Consider the following 19,236-nt stretch of genomic DNA (forward strand, 5'->3'; position numbering starts at 1 on the left):
GGCCCAGCACCTGCCTCCCTATGGGCACCTTGACACCCCCCCACCCCTCCCCCCACCCCTCCCCGAGCCCACTGAACCCCAAATCTCCATCCTCATTAACCATGGGGAGAGGCATGGGGTGCCCTCCCCATCCCATCCCACCCATTCCATCCATCCCATCCTGTACCATCCCATCCCACCTGTCCCGTCCCATCCCATCCATCCCATCCTGTACCATCCCATCCCATCCCACCCATCCCATCCCGTCCCGTCCCATCCCATGCTTCCCATCCTGTACCATCCCAACCCATCCCATCCCATCCCATCCTATCCCATCCCACCCCTTTCCAAAACCCCATCCCAGCTGGGGCTGGGGTACAGCGGCTGCCAGATGCTTCGCAGCATGGATGGAGAGACGATTGAGCCGAGACTCCGGGGCAGAGCAGTGGCACGTTCGCTGTTATTTATTGTAGCCAGCCCCTAAAAAAGCCCCCCAGCCCCCCCAGGGAGCCCAAGGGACATTAAGGGGACCGGGCAGGGCCCTTCGGTGGCTTTGCTTAGCAAAAAGCAAGGTGTGAAAAAGCCTTTTTGTTTTAAATATCTCCCTTCAAACAAAACAAGCTCTGGATCCTTCAGTTTGCGGGATGGAGCTCGGCTCCTCCAGCATCCCTGGATCCTCACGGGTCCCTCGGAGCCGCAGATCCCCGTCCCGTGGCTATCGAGGAGGAGCGTTTGAGGGAACTGAGCCGTCTCAAACGCGGTGCTGAGAGCACAAAGCGTTTTCCTCCAGCCAGATCCAGCACAGGAAGCGCAGTCCCTGAGTTCGCACTAAGTGTTCGCTCCTATTAGGCGAGTCCTGATTAGCCGTGTTTACCCTCCGCGACGCCTCTACCCCCCCCCCGTGTTATTGTTTAGCCTCAGAGCGACAGGCACGGACATGCAGCCGTTTACAGAAACTGTGAAGACACCAAAAAGGGATCTGAGACAAATCAAAACTGCTTAATTGCGGGGCGGGGGGAAAGAAAATGTCCAAAGTTTCATCTTGGAAAAATCCCAGCAAATAACGACCACCCCAGGGCAAATACTTACATTTTCTGTAATGTCCAAGTATTGCGCTTCGATATTTTTGGAAGTGAAAAGATGTTTTTCTGGGTAAACCTTTCCTGGGTTAGTTCGAGGCTGGGGGGGTGGTGGGGTGGTGTTTACATCACCTGGGAGCCGGAGGGAATGTTTTTCACCGTGCCTTGAGTAAAAACGACCCCGAAACGTGGCACCGGCACTCGGAAAAGGGGCTGCAGAGGGAGGAGGAAAATGACGATGCTGCCAACCCTCGTGCCCTGCCGGTACCTTTCCAACCCACTTTATTTTATTCACCTCGAAAGAGGGACGAGAGTGACGTGCTAAAATCAACAAGGCAAGGGGACGGTGCCAGCAGGCCGGACGGCCATGTCCCGAAGCCCAGGCGCTTGCCCGGGTATTGTTTAATTTATCAGGGACGTAGCCTCCGTTCCTGCCTGTTTGCTCCTTTTTTCCAGATCGCCGGCGAGCGGCACAGCCAGTTCTCCCCAGGAGCCCGTGGGACACTCCCTGCATTGTCAAAATTCACCGATGATTCCCGCTCTCCGCTCCCTTGCTGCCCTTTCGCAGCCCATGAGAGGTCCTCTCACCGGTGGCCCTGACCTCTCCTGTGCTGGGACATGTTCTTCTCTCTCTGTCAAGCACTGGAGAGGGTTTCCTTAACAAAATAAAACAAACAAAAAAGGTCCAGAGGAGGAAAATGAGCAGAAATCTTCCATTCTAGGATAGGTGAGAGCGCAGGATGATCTGGCCAAATGTGGTGGGATGGGGACGTCCCCCACTCCAGACCTTCTGTGGGTGGCTGAAACCCAAAGGTTGGTGATGAGCATCCCACAAGGCTGGGCAGATCCTAAGGTCTAGCTCAAGATAACGTATCTCATCTGAAAAGAGCTTCACAGGAAATGCTGAAGAAGTAGCAGAGGGTCTGGTTGGGTACCCTCAAGCCTTTGGGACACAGGGAGGAAACATCAGCTGGTTCCCCTGAGCAGCTGGTTCGTCACTGCTCTGTCACGCTTTCCCCCAGCTGCAATTTCTCATGGAGCTTCACATCCTGGGTTTGGACTGAGCCCAGGACAACATTACTCCACATAGAGCAAGAATCTGGGCTTTGTGGGACCTCTGCTGCCCACGGGTTGATGTGAAGACAGACCAGAGTGGGGAGTGACCATGTCACCCGTCCAGGCGCATGTGCCTTGCTCCACGCATTTGACATGGAATATCGGGACTCACCACCATGGTGGCAACAGCTGGAGCCGGTTCTACCAAACCAGCAGGTTCCCACGTCGCATCCAATGTGGTCGGTGGCACCCCCTTGCACACCCACCTTCGGACTTGAAGTCACCATGGGATATTTGCATATGGATATCACCCTTCCCGACCCTCAATACTACCTTGGTGAGACCTTGGTGGAGGCTCCCAGACTTTACCTGTGGCCTGGTGGTGTCTGCAGAGGTGGAAGCAGCCTGCTGCAATTATAGCCAAGTTCCTCCAGACACCATATCGGCCACCTCCAGTATCCCAGAGCCCTCCATTTCACTCCCATCTGCGATGCCACAGCAGCATCGGTCCTGTGCATCCCTCTTTTCCCATAACCCGGCCGGGAACGCAGCCTCTGGAACAAGGCATCCGCTTTTGTGGCCTTGAGCAGCATCTCCCTCTGGTGGCTGAAGAACAAGAAGCTACGGGGAAAAACACCTCCCCAGCGCGACTCCTTCGCTCTGGCAGTGTTGGATGTGCACCAGGTCATTGGGGCATCTTGAGTTCCGCCCCCTCCCAGAGATAGGAAGGGTGGGGAGAGGTATCTGGAGCTGTGATTTGCGCAGCTGGATAGTCCTCCTACTCCAAACAGGGCTTTAGATTTAACTAAATATAAGTCCTTTTTATAGGTGGAGACCTGTGGTTTGGTGCTGAGGTGGTACCCAGCACGCAGGACTTGGACCCTGCATGCAACAGGGCTCTCACGCAGGCTGGAAGTCTTTGAGGACAGATAATCCACATTATTTTACCTCATTTCAGAAGATGACAAGATGAGAAGATTCAGAAGATGAGAAGATGAGGGGCAGCACAGCAGGATCTCACCAGTGACCATCTCCCATCACGGGTGACCAAAGCCATGGAAGTACCCCCACCTACACCCCCATCTGTACCCCAGCCATTATGCCCCCTCCGGTGCTGTCCTCAGCGTCCTCCCCTCTCTTGGCCACTCCTAGATCCATCTGAGTTTTCCACAACCAACTTCTCCAGGGGCAGAGGTGTCAGCTCATGGTGCACCTCCCGGCTCTCTGTGCATCGTGGATGTGCTCTGAGTAATGAAACTCCTTGAGCACGCCTGTCTCCTGTGCCCAAAAGTATTTCTCTACTCTCTTAAAATTGTCTGTTTGGCCATATTTTCTTTTCTGACTGGTCCATGGGGTAGTCTCACGACGGCTGCTCAGTGCTGTCAGACCTTTACCATCTACAGCTAGCCCATGCCACCACGAAGCTAGCATTAAGCTGTAGGATATAGCCCTCCCAACCATTTAATGACCCTTATCAAGTGTTGCAGACCCATGGTTGTTCAAGGCAGAACCAAGTTTAGTCAGCACAAAGCCTTCTGTTAGCAGCAGGAACCCTGTATTTATTGGGTGAAAAACACTTAAATTGCTCACAAGTGCAGCAAGGATGGTGTAGATCCTTCTGTGTCTCAAGGTCCTGGACTCGGACAGAACAACAAACCTTCAACGCATTGGCTTTTCCCGCCTGATTGTGCCTTGTGATAACCAGCACAAGTCTGAGGGCAGCCCATAATTTGGATAATCATCGCTTGACCTACTAAGCATTTGAATTTTGTAGTCGATGCAAGCTACCACAGCACGTAGGGTTACAACCACCGGGCATAGAGCCAAGGTCAAAACATCTGCAGCTGGAGGGCATCAAGAAGAGATTCACACCAAGCACAATGTCATGCACTGGGATCCTTGAGTTGGTGGCTTGTTTTCCAACCTGCTGGACTAACAGATGTTAGGGTTGGATGCTCTTTCCATCTACAGCAAATGCTCAACATCTACTCCAAATATTACCAGTCTTAATTTAGTGTACAGTTTCAACAATTCTTGTCATGTTAATGTTTCTTCTTAAGGTTGCATGTAACTAAGATCAGATCTCTTGGTCCAAGTTAGGACACAGCCCCTTTCATGGGACCCCTCCAACCTAAAGGGAAGGCTCTGGGTTCGGAAGAGAATGATCCTGCTCAGGGAGGGGTTCAAGGCCAGGTTGGACAGGGCTTGGAGCAACCTGGTCTAGTAGGAGGTGTCCCTGCCCAGGGCAGGGGGGTGGCACTGGATGATCTTTAAGGTCCCTTCCAACCTAAACCATTCTATGATTTGCAGCAGGAGGATGAAGAAGGGTCTGCACCTAGTTTGGTCCAGGGATGGGGCAGTCACAGCTTCTCTGGGCAGCCTGGGCCAGGGGCTCACCACCCTCACAGCAAAGAAAATCTTCCTCATATCTCACCTAAATCTCCCCTCTTTCAGTTTAAAACTGTTCCCCCTTGTCCCATGGCTCCCCTCCCTGCTCCAGAGTCCCTCCCCAGCTTTCCTGGAGCCCCTTGAGGGACTGGCAGGGGCTGGAAGGTCTCCGCGGAGCCTTCTCTTCTCCAGGCTGAACCCCCCCAGCTCTCTCAGCCTGTCCTCCCAGCAGAGGGGCTCCAGCCCTCCCAGCATCTCCGGGGCCTCCTCTGGCCTCGCTCCAACAGGTCCAAGTCCTTCCTGTGCTGGAGGCAGCCCAAACCAGTAGCAGAGCTGCGATGGGTCTGACACAAAGCCCTAACCGCTGGCATTGCTGCTCTGTGCAGAGGAAGGATATGAGCTTGCTTACCCATGCTGTGCTGGGAGAGCACCCCAGGGTGCTTCCCACAGCCAGGGGAGATGCACCCATCAGCCTGGCTCCCTGGTTAACGTTTGCTTTGCAGCACCTTGTGAACAGAGACCGCCCATGCACTCGTGTAACATCACTGAGCTCCTTCAAAACTCAGCTCTGTGGGTCTGGGAAAACTCTTTGACTAATGGCCTGCGGTTGGAGGGTCAACTTGATATGTAATCTAAATCTCCCCTTTTTTAGTTTAAAACTGTTCCCCCTTGTCCTATGGCTCCTCTCCCTGACCCAGAGTCCCTCCCCATCTTTCCTGTAAGTCCCCTTTAAGTACTGGAATCCCAACAGCCAGTTCTCCTTGGGCAAAGTGGGAAAGAGAGAAAGTAGGGGATGTGGACTCTCACACCGGCGAAGGAGAAAAACCCTGCTCAATTAAACAAACAACTTGACTGGGGGCGGGTAGAACTGGAATGGGTGGAAAATCTAAGAAAACAGGAAAGTAGAATTGAAAAGGAGAGGGGAAGAGGCAATGTCACATCCAGCCAGGAAGCCATGCGGCGCTTTGCTTGGAAAGCAGCAGGAGATCAAGGTCCAACATCCCCTACAGCAAGGTCCAGAGGACCTCTCCGTGCAGCCCTAACACGAGACACAGACACAGCCAAGGCTGGTTTGTTTTTCAAAGCCTCATTATGTATTATCAAAGGTAGAAAAACAAACGAGATAAAAATTTCCATAATGCCACAGCAGCTCTGCTGCCTTCTGGGTGATGCAGGTAGTGAGGAGGGCTCCGGAAAAGCTGCTGCAACTGGTTTCTCCCCGCAGAGAAGAGCTGAGAACAGAGGAGCTGGGCTCTGAATGGAGACACGGAGCCTTCAACACGTCGGAAAGTGGCTTCACTCCGAAACTGGCACCAACTGAGTGTTCACTGGTGAAGAAGCTTGAAGGAACATCTGGCTGGGTCGATCCTGCGCAGTGAATGCTACATGGAAGCTTTTTTTTTTTTTTTTTAATAATTCATGGCATGCCTGGCCTTCCTGCTGTCTTTCCTGCCCTGTGGCGCCACCGGAGTCCTGCCCGCAATGGGACAACAGCTGGAGGATGCAGCCAGATGTGCACCAGCTGGCACCCATGAGCTCGCTGGTGAACCCAGCTTGACCAGAACTCAATCAACATGTCAAGCCACGTCCTGGGCACAAACCCACCTCCAGCCAGCCTGGCTGGAAGCATTAACTATTCCCTGAGACCACGGTATTGAGGCTTTTGGTTTCTGCTATAAAGAAACCCTGTCTGCACGGGGGATTTTAGGGTGTCAGGAGTATGTAGATCTGTTTTGAGATTTGGCTTGAGGTTAAATTTAGGAGGGAGCATCCAGTCAGATCTGGATTATCTGCAATTGGGTGGAAGAGGGCAAGGAAGAGGCTGGGCAGAAAAGGCCGCTTGAGGAAGCAGGGTGGTGGGCAAGTGAGAAGGACATGGCTTTTGTCTACAACTCAGAGTCCTGAAGTTGTGGTCTGCTGTATGAAGAGGGTCTGGGCTCCTATGTGGCCCCAGCAAATGGAGTTGGAAGTTCTCAAGATGAACCCAGTGGGGGAAAAATAAATCAAGCACTGCTGAGCCTTGCTTCAGGGCTTATTCTGCTCAGAAGGAAGGGCATCTGAGAGTAAAACTCATTATTTTTCCAGTTTAGGCACTTATTTGTCCTGAGAAGACTCCTGCTTGGCCAGTGTTGCAGCTCCTGGAGACAGCAGCCAGATCTTCATGTTGAGACAGGCCTGCAGCTTGTAGAGACACTTGTTAAAGGACGTGCTTCAAGGCATTATCAGAAATATGTCAAAGGCAGCATGCTCCAGCTGCCTGGCAGGACTGTTACATAAATAAGTTTAAAAAACACTTAAATCTGGACTTTTAAGGCTTTTTAAGACCTTTGAGGCTCTCCAAAACTGCAAGCAGAAGACGCACCAGGAGAGAAGGTGATGTCCTAGTGATGGAGTACCATGTCCGCCCAGCGGCAGGGTCACCATGGGGACAGTCTTCATGGCCAGCATTAACATCCCACCACCTCCTGCCGTATCCTTCCAATGAGGCAGTCACCCCAAGGCTGACCCAAAGTGACGGTGCAGCAATTTCAGGGTCACTCCAGCCACCCAGAGAGGTCTGTCCCCTCTCCCAGCTCCCCCAGTCCTTGCTGTGGGTATCTAGAGTCACCTTTGGGGGTGGAGGTGAAGCACGGTGGCCTCAGCTTGCTCGTCATTACAGTCTCTTGTGTGCCACAAGGGTGGGTGTCCCGAGGGTGATGCCACCCCACAAGGGCACCCTCTGGCCCCACAGGCTCTTTGGGGGGACCTGTCACCCCACAGACACTCATGCTTCCGAGGCAAGAGCTGCTCTGCAGATCCTTGTGGGCACAAACGCCCAGGATTGGGCTGATGCTCGCCATCCCAAGGGATAAATCCCTTCCTCCCAGGCAGCCCGGGGGAGGCTGGGTTTCTTTGTCCCTTTGCACCAGGGCCATGCGTGTAGCCATGGCTGTCCCCACACCAGGAGAGGTGATTCCTCCCGCGGTCGCGCTGAAATACACAGAGGAGCCCTCGGCTGGATCCGGGGAGAAGCTGCTGGGAAAGGATACGGCCGAGTGAAAGCCAGGCTCCTGCCCTGCTCCGTCCTCCCGTGCCGTTCTCGCAGTGCCAGTGATGGGTTGGCCGCCTCCTCTGGTCCCCACCGCCTCCAGTTTCTCATCAGTCAGAGCAGGTTCAACACCCTGAAGACCAGTTTCCCTCGTGGGGAGGGAAAGGTGGGCCCCAGGCTCAATGCTGGCATGTTTCTCCATCATCCATCCTCCAGGGTAAACCTCTCCCATGCCACCGTCTCCAAAAGCTGCGTTGATGGTGGACGTATCTCCTGTCTTCAAGGCCAGCTTCACCAGCAGCCAGTGGTGATGGTTTGTCCAGCTGTCCTCCAAACACTCTCTGAATTGTAGGATCAATGAACTGTTCCTGGTTTTGGGATCTGCCGTGGTCCCTTCCCCTGCCAAGGACCCGCTGTGTCCCGAAATTTCCAAGCTCTGCCCTGCTTGGGAGCCATCTCCAGCCACCTCGTCACCACCCACAACCGCAGCACTGCAGGTTGTCTCCAGGAAGCCCTGCCAGATCTCTGTGGATTTGGGATGGAGCAGACTGTAATACACCACCAGAGCTGTGGCACCTGGAAAAGAGCAGAAAGGTGTCAATGGAAGAGTTCCCAACAGCGTTCCAGCGAGATGTGCCATCTCCAGATCAACACGCGCTCTGCAGAGATGCTGCTGGGCATCAGGTGTCCAAGCAAGACGTCTTTCAAACATTTTTAGGGATGCAAAAATTCCACCTGAGCAGCCTTAGGGAAAGTGCTGAGCACATTCTCAAGACCGAATTTAATCTGGATTGATTTGCAGACTGACGGATGGACAGCGAGGCAGCCGCTGACCCCGGCAGACAGGGAACGGGGCAGGGAGGAGATGTGTGATGCAGGAATCCTTCCCATTTGCAGCATCCCAGTCCTCTAGCCATTATGTGCAGCAGGATTTTAAGACACCTTCCTACTTCTATCCTAAACTCATTGAAGGCCAGAGGAATTGCTCCTTTTCCACCCCAAATGTGCCCTTTCTCCGAGCCCCCTGCAGCCTGGGCTGCATCCCCAGCAGCGTGGGCAGCAGGGTGAGGGGGGGGATTCTTCGCTGTGAGGGTGGTCACCCCCTGCCCCGGGTTGCCCAGAGAAGCTGTGGCTGCCCCATCCCTGGAGGGGTTCAAGGCCAGGTTGGACGGGGCTTGGAGCAACCTGGGCTGGTGGGAGGTGTCCCTGCCCAGGGCAGGGGGGTTGGAACTAGATGATCTTTAAGGTCCCTTCCAACCCAAACCATTCTGTGATTTTAAATGAAAACGTTTCCCTGCAGTGATTCCCTGGGTTACACCACTGCCTGCACTGATTGCCAACCACCAAGATCCCAGAAAGCACCAACAGACGTGCTTCAAAATTGCATATATTGTATTTGGCGGCGGCACCTGAGCCATTTGGTGACGTCTTGATCGTTTCCGCAAGCCCTCTTCTTCAGGGATGGGCTTTTAAGACGTGCTGAAGAAATGAAACGCAAGGTGGGTTTACATATTATCAAATAGATCCAGACGCTTAAGCTGGAAGGAATAAAGCAAACAGTCTGACGCAACTGAAATAACTCATGATGCTCATTTACCCTCCAAACATGCAATCCAGGCCCTAAAAACCAGACCTTACCTATCACAGACCCTGACATGACGGCCCCGGTCACGCACAGGCTGCTCCTCAGCTCTGCCTGCAGGAAGCGGGTGGCCAAGAGCAGCAGGAGGGTGTTTTCCATCAGCATTATCTGCAGAGCAGAGGGAAGAGAGTTGTCACTTTTGCCCTTCTGATGGTTTTAGCCGTGCTTCCGATGGCAGAGAACACCCACTTTCTAGATTTTGCTGATTTATTTTGCACCTGAAGTTATCACTTACAACATAAGGGTTGCTGAACAGAACTTTCTGCGAAGTCTTGACCTTTTCTTACCATGAAAAATGACTCTGTCAGAGCCGCGCAGACACTCTGGTGTTCTTGAGATGTTTTATGGCTCCTGCTAAGAACATGAGGCCAGTGCAGAAGGCTAGTGACCACGGGGCTTTGTCAGGGCATGGGAAATGCTGGATTTTTATCAATTGGTGATATGAGAGATGAGAACAGGTCTGAGCTCCCACTACTCCCCAGCAGCTGCATCCATGTGGAATATTGAGTATCCTGGGTACTTACTGCATAAAACACGGCCACCCTGTGCTTGGAGGGACCGGGCCGGACATTAACATAGCAGAAGATGTACACGGCTCCCACCACGCAATTGAACAGCCTCCAGCGGCAGGGCTGGGCCACGATGTCCGTCTGCTGGGCCACCAGCCAGAAGGCCATGAGCAGCCAGTGGACACCTGCAAGGAGACGGGATCAAAAAGGCAAAGCCATTCCTGGAGGAGGCTGGAAAGCCCTCCAGAACCAGGAGCATCCCCGCGGCTGACCAGCAGGATGGGACATGGAGAAGATGATCACAGGTCTTACCTGCCACGGCAAAAACCCAGAAGGAGTACAGCCTGGTAAAGAGCACCAGGGCCAGGACCCTGGTCCCCAGCATCCCCGTCCTCCAGAGCAGCAGGCAGAGGATGGCCGCGGCTGGCGGGCAGAGGTGACCAGGTTTCAGCAGGCAGGAGAAGCGGCTGTAGGAGACCAAAGCCCAAGCAAGGGAGAGCAGAGACAGCCCAGCGCTAACACCTGCACAGGGACAAGGGATGTCAGGAGCTCTGAAGGACACCCAACTGCCTTGTAGGACCACATCTCAATGCTAAGGAGCTGTTGGTAGCATGGCACCCCGTCACAAGCCAGACACCCTGGTGTCCTGTCAACTGTAGTATTTCATAGAATCATAGAATGCTCTAGGTTGGAATCATAGAATCGTAAGGTTGGAAGGGCCCTCTGGAGATCATCTAGTCCAGCCCCCTGCCAGAACAGAGTCACCTAGAGCAGGTTGCACAGGAATGCATCCAGGGGGGTTTTGAATGTCTCCAGAGATGGAGACTCCACCACCTCTCTGGGCAGCCTGTGCCAGGGCTCTGCCACCCTCAAAGGAAAGAAGTTCCTCCTCATGTTTAGGTGGAACTTCCTATGCTTGAGTTTGTGCCCGTTACCTCTTGTCCTGTCACTGGGCACCACTGAAAAGAGCCTGGCCCCATCCTCCTGACACCCACCCTTTCAGTATTTATAAGTGTTGATAAGGTCCCCCCTCAGACGTCTTTTTTCCAGACTGAAGAGACCCAAGTTCCTCAACCTTTCTTCATAAGAGAGATGTTCCAGTCTCCTCATCATCTTGGTAGCCCTTTACTGTTCCCTCTCCAGCAGTTCCCTGTCCTTCTTGAAGTGGGAAGCCCAGAACTGGACATAGCACTCCAGGTGTGGCCTCCCCAAGGCAGAGCAGAGAGGGAGGATGACCTCCCTCCACCTGCTGGACCTTTCAGATCATCAAGTCCAACCACGAACCCAACACTGACAAAACCACCACTAAACCATGTCCCTCAGCACCATGTCTGCCTGTCTTTTAAACACCTCCAGGGATGGCGACTCCACCACTGCCCTGGGCAGCCTGTTCCAATGCTTGATAACCCCTTCAGTGTAAAATTTTTTCGTAATATCCATCCTAAACCTCCCTTGGTGCAAATTGAGGCCATTTCCTCTTGTCCTTTCGCCTGTTGCTTGAGAGAAGAGACCAACCCCCCTCTGGCTACCCCCTCCTTTCAGGGAGTTGTAGAGAGCGAGAAGGTCTCCCCTCAGCCTCCTCTTCTCCAGGCTGAACACCCCCAGCTCCCTCAGCCGTTCCTCACAAGGCTTGTGCTCCAGACCCCTCACCAGCTCCGTTGCCCTTCTCTGGACACACTCCAGCACCTCAATGTCTTTCTTGCGGTGAGGGGGCCAAAACTGGGCACAGCCCTCGGGGTGGGGCCTCAACAGTGCTGACCAGTTCCTGATGAGTCTGGTCTCCTTTGCACACTTGGCATCTCCCTGCTTGAATCCTCCGAGTGCTCGCTGCCATGTGCAGAGCTCTCTGCCAGGGCAGGTCCCTCTCTGGTCACTGCGCTCAGACCAGAGGCTGACACTGATTTGAGTGAGACCTTGCGCACACCGTGACTCCACACATGCCAGCTTCTCCCTCTGCACACCTGAAAGTTCACGTTTTCTTTACAAAGCAGCCCCCAACCCCTAAATGCTCAGCATTGTTCCGTGATTAGGGCTGGACCAGCAATAGGAACATGTGTTGGATTCGAACCCAGGCAAGGCACTGTCTGGCCATGGAGGTGCCCTCTATGGGGGACTGACTGTACTGGCCAGGAGAAGCCATGGATAGCTCAGAGGCGCCGGGTTCAGCCACTGACCTTTAAGCCCCCTTTGTTCACACACATGAGATTCAACCAGGCCAAGTGCAAGGTCCTGTGCCTGGGTCAGGGCAACCCCAAGCACAAATCCATGCTGGGAGGAGAATGGCTGGAGAGCAGCCCTGAGGAGAAGGACTTGGGGGTGTTGGTGGGTGAGAAGCTCCACAGGAGCCGGCACCGTGCACTGGCAGCCCAGAAACCCCCCACAGCCTGGGCTGCATCCCCAGCAGCGTGGGCAGCAGGGCGAGGGGGGGATTCTGCCCCTCTGCTGCGCTCGGGGGAGACCCCCCTGCAGTGCTGCCTCCAGCGCTGGGGCCTCGGCACAGGAGAGACACGGAGCTGTTGGAGCGGGGCCAGAGGAGGCCCCGGAGATGCTGGGAGGGCTGGAGGCCCTCTGCTGGGAGGACAGGCTGAGAGAGCTGGGGGGGTTCAGCCTGGAGAAGAGAAGGCTCCGCGGAGACCTTCCAGCCCCTGCCAGTCCCTAAAGGGGCTCCAGGAAAGCTGGGGAGAGACTCTGGATCACGGAGGGGGCTTGGAGCAACCTGGTCTAGTGGGAGGTGTCCCTGCCCAGGGCAGGGTGTTGGAACTGGATGATCTTTAACCAACCCAAACCGTTCTATGATTCTATGATTTGTCCCCTCTACTTTGCCTTGGGGTTTCCCAGCCCCTTTGCAGCATAGTCCTCCATCCAGAGCCTGCCCTGTCCCCTGCCAGGTGGACACATACATCCCCCAACCAAATACACCACCCCTCTGCATCTCGCAGCAGCATCCTGGGACCTCTCTACTCACCGGGGATGAAGCCCGCTGGCTCGACAGCCACGACGATATAGGCCTGCAGCAGGAGGTGAGGCAGGGTCTGCAGCAGAGCTTCCAGGAGCCGCAGCACACTAACGTCCCCATGCTGTGTCAGCACCTCCCCGGCACAGTCACTGCCACCCGTCTTCGCTGCCATCCACAAAACATCCCAGTACCTGCAAGAGTCCCCGTGATAGGATGCCCACCCTGGTTTGGGCAGGTTTGGGACTGACAACCAGGTTGGGGGGACAGGGGGGCTGGATGGGCCGTGAGGAACATCTCTCACCGCTTCCAGAGGCCCAGCTGCAGGAGGTGGAGCACGAGGAGCCAGCAGCCAGGCGGGTGGCCATCTGCTCTGAACCAGAGGATGCTGAGGAACTGCGCGGCATAGCCGGGCACCACGCAGGCGATGGTCAGCCCCAACCAGCCCAGTTGCCCACGGACAAGGTAGTGGATGATGGCGCAGAGCCCTGGAGAACGGCAGAGAAGGACCACTGAGGGATGTCACAGCCAGCCACTGAAAGGTACTACCCACAACCCAACCCCAAATTCACCTCCCAGACACTGAGGGGGGGTTCGCAGCCCTTGTCCCCCATTGTCCCCCATCTTATCTCCAGCTGCCGGCTCCCTGTGGCTTGTCAGCTGTGGCACAGCCATCACCACCGAGGGGCCTGGCCCAAAGAAGGGCTCTCTGATAACAAGCACTCGCACTCAAAATAAATAAGTAAATAAGAAAATAAGTAAGTAAGTAAATAAATAAATTTTTTTAAAAAATTAATTTTTCAAATTAAAAAAGAAAAAAAGAAAGAAAAGGACCAGGGTGTGCATGGATGAAGAAAACCCGCGCTGCTGTCCATAAGTCCCGCTCATGCTCCAAATAAACAAACAAACAAACAAACAAATAAATATATTTTTTTTAAAATAGTCATTTTTTCAAATAAAAAAAAAAAAAGAGGAAAGAAAAAGGCTGGGGTGTGCGCGGATGCGGAAAACCCGCGCTGCCGTTCATGAGTCCCGGGGGCAGAACCGCGCAGCCTCCGCGGGGGCGCAGGGACGGACACCCCCCCCCCCACCCTGGCTGCAGGGGGGTGTGTGGGGGTGTGGGTGTGCGTTACAGCCGCCCCCGCGCCGCTCCCCCCCACCATCTCCGCGGGTGCGCAACCCCACTCCTCCCGGTCCTCCCCCCGCCCCCGCGCATCCTGCGCGCTCACTCACGCGCCGCGCGCTCCGCCGCCAGCAGCGCCAGGCAGAGCCCCGGGAAAGCCCCGCGCATCCTGCGCCCTCCTTCCGCGGCGGTGCCGCGCAGGAGGAGGAGGAGGACGAGGAGGAAGAGGAGGAGGAGAAGGAAGGAGGCGCCGGTCCCTCCCCGCCCGCCCCGGCCCGGCCCCACCGGGCACCTCCCCTCCAGAGCCTCCCCCCGCCCCGCCGCCGCGCGTCTCTCCCGCCGCGCAATGTGACGTCACGCTGTTTGCGTCACGATCGGGCTCCTCGGCTTCCTGCGGCCACACAGGTGGCACCAGCCCGAGACCGCCCCCCCCTCCCCGGGTTGTTGTGCCCCTGCATAAACCTATCCCGGTGTCCCCCAAGCTGTTGTCTACTTGCACAAGTCCATCCTGATGGTCCCCAGGCTCTCCTGCATTCGCACAAGCCCGATCTGATGTCCCTCAGGTTGTTGTGCCCCTGCACGAGCCCGTCCTGATGTTCCCCAAGCTGTTGTCTACTTGCACAAGACCATCCTGATGGTCCCCAGGTTGTCGTGCACTTGCACAAGCCCGTCCCGATGTCCCTCAGGTTGTTGTGCCCCTGCATAAGCCTGTCCTGATGTCCCCTGGTTGTTGTGGCCCTGCACAAGTCTGTCCCGATGTCCCCCAGGTTGTTGTGCGCCTGCACAAACCCGTCCCAATGTCCCCCAAGCTGTTATCTACTTGCACAAGTCCATCCTGATGGCCCCTAGGTTCTTGTGCACTTGCACAAGCCCGTCCCGATGTCCTCCATGTTGTTATGCACTTGCACAAGTCTGTCCTGATGTTCCCCAGTTTCTTGCGCACTTGCACACGCCTGTCCCGATGTCCCTGGGTTCTTGTGCACCTGCATAAGCGTGTCTTGATGTCCCCCAGGTTGTTGTGCACCTGCACAAGCCCATCCAGATGTCCCCTTGTGCAATGCCCAAGTGATGTGTGCATCCATCACGGGCCTGAGCACTAGGTGGCAGCCGGGACATGATGCACACGGAGCCGTACGTTAATTCAGTTGCTATTTTCCCCCCACCCAGAAGACGAAACCTTTGCGAAGTGTGACCCCAACTGCTGGTGGCTGGAGAGACGTGTCCTATCTCTTTTTTTTTTCCAGTCTCCAGTGCCGCAGACTCTGTCCCCTGAGAAGCAAGTGCTTTTTAGAAAATAAATCCTCGGCAAGTCACTACACAAAAGCCACAGAGGGGTTTTTAAATTAAGTCCAAATATCATCTAGGGTTTTGTCATTGCTTTTGCAAAACCGTGCAGGAATCCCCCAAAGCTCTGTACACCCGCCAGGCTGTCGGGATGTGTGTGTGTTTGGGGGCTTTCACGCATTTGCTCTTGTTTTTTGAAATTTTAACGAGCTTCTTTGCAACCATGGGAACAAAATCTGCTGCTGAACAGGAGCAATGTTTCACCCATCCAGCGGGGACTTTGTGAAATACGAGCACTCAGTTTCCAGGGTTCTCTGTAGGTCCCCAGTACGTTACGTCTGTCCCCACCATGCTCTGTAACACCCCTCCTCGACATTTGCATGTGAACAATGAACGAAACATCCCGCCTGTGCTCAGAGATGTCATTGCCTGATTGTCCCTCCTCAAGGGACCCTCACCAGTAACTCCGCTTGGTCTCCAGCACTGGTTTTCACCAGGCATGTAAGAACTTCGCATCTTTGCAACCCCAAATCCAGTGTTTGAATTTGGTGGCCAGTGGGTTAAAGAAGTCATGGCTGGGAGGGATCTTCTACTTCTCTTGTCCTGCTGCCATGACCCTATTTGGCAAAGTGTTTCATTGACTAACGATGTTGAGCTGTTGGGCGCAGCTCCAGCAAAGCATTTTAATAAAATTAGGGGTGTAAACAGGGCTCTGGAACCAAGTGAAGCTCAGTCTTGGCTGTCTCCAAGCCACGTCCTTGACAGTTGATGATAGTGCAACAAACACCACCGCTGCCAAACAGCCCATTGCTGGAAAACCCAACTTTTTGCATGCAAAGCACAATGAAGCCTCTGATGGGCACCAAAGCCTCTTCCAAAGCTGAGGGTGGGTTGTTGAAGAACTGTCTTTGCTCGCAAATCCAGCAGTGAGGAAGTTGCAAGGATTCGTGCAAGTTGCAATGCAGCGTGCCCCTTCTTGTCACCCACAGAAGACGCGTGAACCTCATGGTCTCATCCCCCCTGCCCTCCATCGTCATCATTCCCAAGAAGGTGCCACCCTGCGGTGCCTCAATGGCCTTTTCTCAGTCTCAAAGTGACTGATGACAAAATTGGTCCCTCCTCCTGCCCAAAGGCTTTCTTCCCAGCCAGGAATAAATTCCCATGCCACATGAGACGTGCCATTACCACCCCGAAACATGGCTAAGCAAAGAAGGAGACAGCCAGAAAGCCTTCCAGAAGATATTCCCAGAGCTAGCCACCCTCCCCAGTTTCAGCGCCAGCTCCCAGTTGCTCTGGCTGCCATCCAACCACTGGTTTGGCTGCACTTTTCTCTGCTGGATTTCAGCGCCCAGGAGCCTCTCTTGCCGAAAAAAAACAAACCCTTCAGGTCTCCAAAGAAGCTACATACAGAGGACGGGGAAGTCACCTCTCCAGGTTTTATTTAGTGAGCTTAGGAAATGAAGGTTCTCCATCTCCTCCATGCCAAGCTGTTTCTCCATCCTTCAAGGGATTTTTTTGGGGACTCTTTGCTGGACTTCCTTGTATTTTCACCCCTTCTTGAAGTGGGAGCACAGGGAGTTCCAGAGACCTGCTGATGGAGCTGCACACGGAGAGGTAGAACATCTTGGTGGGGCTCATTCTGGATTCAGTCTCTATGTGGCTTTGGGCGATCTTTTTTTGGGGGTCTGACATGGGAAGAAATATTCCTTTCTGTGCGGAGTCTGGATTTCTGGAGGCAAAGATGCATCTTGTTGAGATTTGAGTGTGCAAGTACCTGGAAGTGAACGGGCCCCTGTGCTCATGGTCATTGCTCTGAGTAAATGGTTGCTGAAATATCTGCCTGTCTCTGCTATTCGTGGAGAAGACGGTGCTTTGGATCAGGACGTGGGAGCCAGCAGGTGTTGGTGTTAAGAGGATGACTTCTCTGGGGGCAGGGAGGCGTGGTGGTACCCATAGAAGAGTTTGTAATTAGAGGTTACAATGTTGATCCTTTAAATATATTCTTTGTATCCAAATACCATTGCTAAATCCCTGCACTCATCAAAGCCTTATAAATACAGGTTAACCGCTTCCTCTTGCAGTGTCCCTTGCTCTCAGCAGCTTCGTGGTGGAGCTCCACAATGTCAACAAAAGCCATGAAGATACTCTTCCTGCTTCTTCTTCTCCTCCCCGTGGTGTCCCAGGCTGCTGCGGGTAAGTGTAAATACAACCAATGGGCATTTTTGTGTTGGGGGAACAGGGAGCGATTCCGTAAATGAGGAACGGACTTGTGATACGTGCGCAGTTGATGTGATACCTGACATTGAACCTGCCTAGCGCCGAGTAAACTCCAGTTAGCTTTTTCAGTGCCAAGGGGAGAGAGCACCACAGTTTGCAGAACTCACGAACGCTTTCATGAGTTGCTCTGGAACAGGCTGCCCAGAGGGGCTGTGGAGTCTCCTCTGGAGATATTCAAAACCCACCTGGACGTGTTCCTGTCCAGTCCACTCCAGGTGAACCTGCTCTGGCAGGGGGTTGGAATAGATGATCTCCAGATGACCCTTCCAACCCTGACCGTTCAGTGATTCTGTGTGATTCAGACATCGCAGCAAAACTCAACAGCAGGTTGACGATCTCCAGAAGATGCCACTTGCGTTATAGAATCATAGAATGTGTTGGGCTGGAAGGGACCTTTAAAGGTCATCTAGTCCAACCCCCCTGCAGTGAGCAGGGACGTCTTCAACTAGTTCTTTATACTACTACTACTACTACGACTACTACTACTACTACTACTACTTTAACTACATCTTTATCTACAGCTCAAGCTGTTGCGAACATAGGGACAGGCTTTTTTCATCTGTACAAACCCAAAGAAAGTTGCTTACCAGCTTTTTTTTTTTCTCAATTATAGTGTCAGACACTGTGACGTGTCGGAAGACCAAGGGCAAGTGTTCATTCCTACTCTGTCCCTTGTTTAAGAAAGCCACTGGTACCTGCTACAATGGACTGGCAAAGTGCTGCAGGCCTTTATGGTGATCCTCCACCGTCCACACAAGGGTGGTAGCATCGGTAGCATCCTTAGCAGTGGCAGCAGTAGCATGGTATTGTCCTTCTTTATGTGGGTATCTCTTGGGTTTGGTGTTGTCTTTCTTCAGAGCTGGTGGAAGTTACTTTTGCTTGTGGTCATGTGTCTGCTCTTGGGTATCCACACCTGGGAAATCATTGTGTGGCACCTCCTCATCCACTGGACCCTGTCCCTCCACTGTCACCAAGGCAGGGTTGAACTGGTAGCCTGAAACTGGGAAGCTTCTCTCCTCTCCCTGCCAAGCGTGGTTTGTAGTGGGAATCAGGCAGATTTCCTCCTCGTGGTGGGGGAGAGTGTGATGTGTCCCATGTGATGCTGAGATACCAAAGACCTCACCCTTCCCACATGGTCTCCTGTGGTAGCCACCCATGAAGCCCTGATGGCTTCAGTTGCCACCCTGGTGTCCCAAGGCGAGAGCACAAGGCTAATTTCCAGCCACTGAAGAAGTTTAGTTGTGAAGTGGCTCCTTGTTATGGCCCTGCTGCTTCACTTTGGTCAATCCCATGGAGGGGTGAGGTGTGGAGGGCTGGTCCTAGGCAAGGCTCAGAGCTGACAATGCAACACCCTGAGACCTTCCTCCACCTCTCGTACTTCTCCATTGCCCTTTCCAGCCACCACATGCCAAAGGGATGCGGGGCAGCGACACCACTGCTTTCTCTCCTCACATCTCTCCCCCCTTGTTCCTGCCTGTGATTTGTCTCTCTGCCTTCATCCTCACCAGCCAGGTGAGGTCCCAGCTCCTCTGGCCAGACCTCATATCTCTCCCCAGGGGCACCGAGTTGCTTCTGCCAATGTAATATTTAGATGTAATATTTAGAAATATCTTGGTTAACGTCTGTTAACGTGTCCACCTTCTCCGTGCAGAATGGCTCTCTTTCCTGAATAGATGGATAAATGTGAAATATAACCCTCGTTTTCTCACCTTCTCTGTAGGACCCCTTTTCTCTTCCATAAGACTATTTATTTCCAATATCCCCTTGTAACCATCTCAAGAGAAGGTCTTTTATCTTCTGCCTTTCCCATCCTGTATCCTCAGAAGATGCTGTCCTGGCTCAGTCATCTGTCCAGCTTCTCAGAGGACATCTGGCTGATTCAGATCTGATTCTAGAGGGGAGGTCAACTCTCATTTGA

At 53.8% G+C, this 19,236-nt stretch overlaps 2 protein-coding genes across 2 annotated transcripts; one reads left to right on the top strand and one right to left on the bottom strand.

Moving 5' to 3' along the window:
• Positions 1-5,573: 5,573 nt before the first annotated feature.
• On the bottom strand, positions 5,574-13,950 carry XKR5 (XK related 5). The gene is made up of 7 exons (XM_054197032.1): positions 13,868-13,950; positions 12,939-13,122; positions 12,647-12,828; positions 9,994-10,203; positions 9,697-9,866; positions 9,169-9,280; positions 5,574-8,106 (listed from the first exon to the last, which is right to left on the bottom strand). Exons 1-7 carry the CDS (start codon positions 13,923-13,925, stop codon positions 7,037-7,039), a joined length of 1,986 nt encoding a protein of 661 aa, XP_054053007.1. The 5' UTR covers positions 13,926-13,950; the 3' UTR covers positions 5,574-7,036.
• A 3,211-nt stretch (positions 13,951-17,161) lies between these two features.
• On the top strand, positions 17,162-18,056 carry DEFB1 (defensin beta 1). Its single transcript, XM_054197189.1, has 2 exons — positions 17,162-17,234; positions 17,932-18,056. The coding sequence occupies exons 1-2, from the start codon at positions 17,162-17,164 to the stop codon at positions 18,054-18,056; spliced, it is 198 nt and encodes a 65-aa protein (XP_054053164.1).
• The last annotated feature ends 1,180 nt before the right edge of the window (positions 18,057-19,236 follow it).

The sequence above is a fragment of the Rissa tridactyla genome, chromosome 3 (assembly GCF_028500815.1).
Source record: "Rissa tridactyla isolate bRisTri1 chromosome 3, bRisTri1.patW.cur.20221130, whole genome shotgun sequence".
NCBI classification, from domain to species: domain Eukaryota; kingdom Metazoa; phylum Chordata; class Aves; order Charadriiformes; family Laridae; genus Rissa; species Rissa tridactyla.